The sequence below is a fragment of the Physeter macrocephalus genome, chromosome 14 (genome assembly GCF_002837175.3).
Source record: "Physeter macrocephalus isolate SW-GA chromosome 14, ASM283717v5, whole genome shotgun sequence".
NCBI classification, from domain to species: Eukaryota; Metazoa; Chordata; class Mammalia; order Artiodactyla; family Physeteridae; genus Physeter; species Physeter macrocephalus.
In genome coordinates this window covers 60,959,557-60,961,102 of record NC_041227.1, presented here as the reverse complement: position 1 = coordinate 60,961,102, position 1,546 = coordinate 60,959,557, and the positions used below count along the sequence as shown (strand labels likewise).

Here is a 1,546-nt window from a genome sequence, read left to right as displayed (position 1 = left end):
ACATACCGTGGAGCGGCTGGGCCCGTGAGCCATGGCCGCTGAGCCTGCGCGTCCGGAGCCTGTGCTCCGCGACAGGAGAGACCACAGCAGTGAGAGGCCCGCGTATGGCAAAAAAAAAAAAAAAAAAAGAAGGCATGGTATTGGAGCCAATATACCATCTTAATGTCTTTAACCCAAGCAGTCTTTGTTCCATAGTTGAAAGGTTGCATTTTCTTTGCTTAAATACCAAATCGTCGGCTTGTGTTTAGAGACCATGCTGTTGGAAAAGAAGGAAAACTTTCTGTCCGTGGGGTAAAATGCTCATCCTGAGAGGGGAGCATGGCAACTAAGACTAGCCAGAGGAACAGCACATTCATGTCTCTGATTCCCAGGGAATAGTCACTGAATAGAGTGGCTGGCTGGCAGAATTTGCTGTACTATTTATCTTTATCTTTTTTAAAACCAAGATCTTACAGTTGAATTAATACCGTTGAATTAGCATAAGTTCAATCATGTACAGTGAAATTTTGTTATTTGATAAAAGCTGATTTCTTATGTGTCAGGCACTTAACTTTCCTTTTCTTTTTCAGAAACTTATGTATTAGAAAATTATTTATTTTAACCTGTTTCACTTAAATGCACAACCATACAATTAACAGATTTATATATAGCTAGGAATTTCTCCTGCATAAGGTTCTATTAGGGAAAGTACAATCTTAAGTCTCCAAGTTCTCCAAAGATGGCATATACTCTGCCCTTTAGTGAGTAGAGTTACTAATTATATTATAAATCCAGTGACTGCCTAAAAAATAGATTTTTGTTGTTGCTGTTCTGTGGCCAAGAATATCTTTAATTTGGTTTAAAAACATATTATCCTTGGACTTTGGTATGGTTGGAGAAAGGAAGTTGGGGAAAACACTCTTTTCCTTTGGTTGGGAGACATTTTTCAAATGTCTGTTTCACTAAACTTTTATCTTTTCCTTGTTCCTACAATGTACTATTCCTTTTCCCTCTCTTATAGGAATGATTTCCCTGATGAAAAGATTCCTACCCTGAGAGAAGCTGTTGCAGAGTGCCTAAACCATAACCTCACAATCTTCTTTGATGTCAAAGGCCATGCAAATATGGTACAGTTCATACCATAGACTGTGCTTTGGAAAAGACAGCTTTATTTAAGTGCTAGTTTGTTCCAAAATGAACTATATATTTTATTTTTTATATTCTTAAATTATTTTTACAAATTATATTTGCTTAATGGAAGTTTAGAGTGCAAAAATCCACATCTTCAAGGAAACAGTAAATTATGGAACCTTTTAACCTTTGATGGAACCATTTAACAATTCCCAATATTCGACAACTGGCACAAAATAGAAGAGTCAGGTTTCTTTTATTTGCATAAAACATTTACAAAAAAATAAACAGTAAAGAGACACTTTTTTTTTTTTTTTTTTTTGGCGATACGCGGGCCTCTCACTGTTGTGGCCTCTCCCGTTGCGGAGCACAGGCTCCGGACACGCAGGCTCAGCGGCCATGGCTCACGGGCCCAGCCACTCCGCGGCATGTGGGA

The 1,546-nt window shown here is 38.3% G+C and overlaps 1 protein-coding gene across 1 annotated transcript in view; it reads left to right on the top strand.

Moving 5' to 3' along the window:
* Nucleotides 1-1,546, top strand: part of GDE1 (glycerophosphodiester phosphodiesterase 1) — a 24,800-nt gene that overhangs the window by 9,390 nt on the left and 13,864 nt on the right. Inside the window, exon 3 of the mRNA XM_007104083.3 lies at nt 1,001-1,106. Coding sequence (XP_007104145.1) covers nt 1,001-1,106 — 106 coding nt within the window. The remainder of the gene's footprint in view (nt 1-1,000; nt 1,107-1,546) is intronic.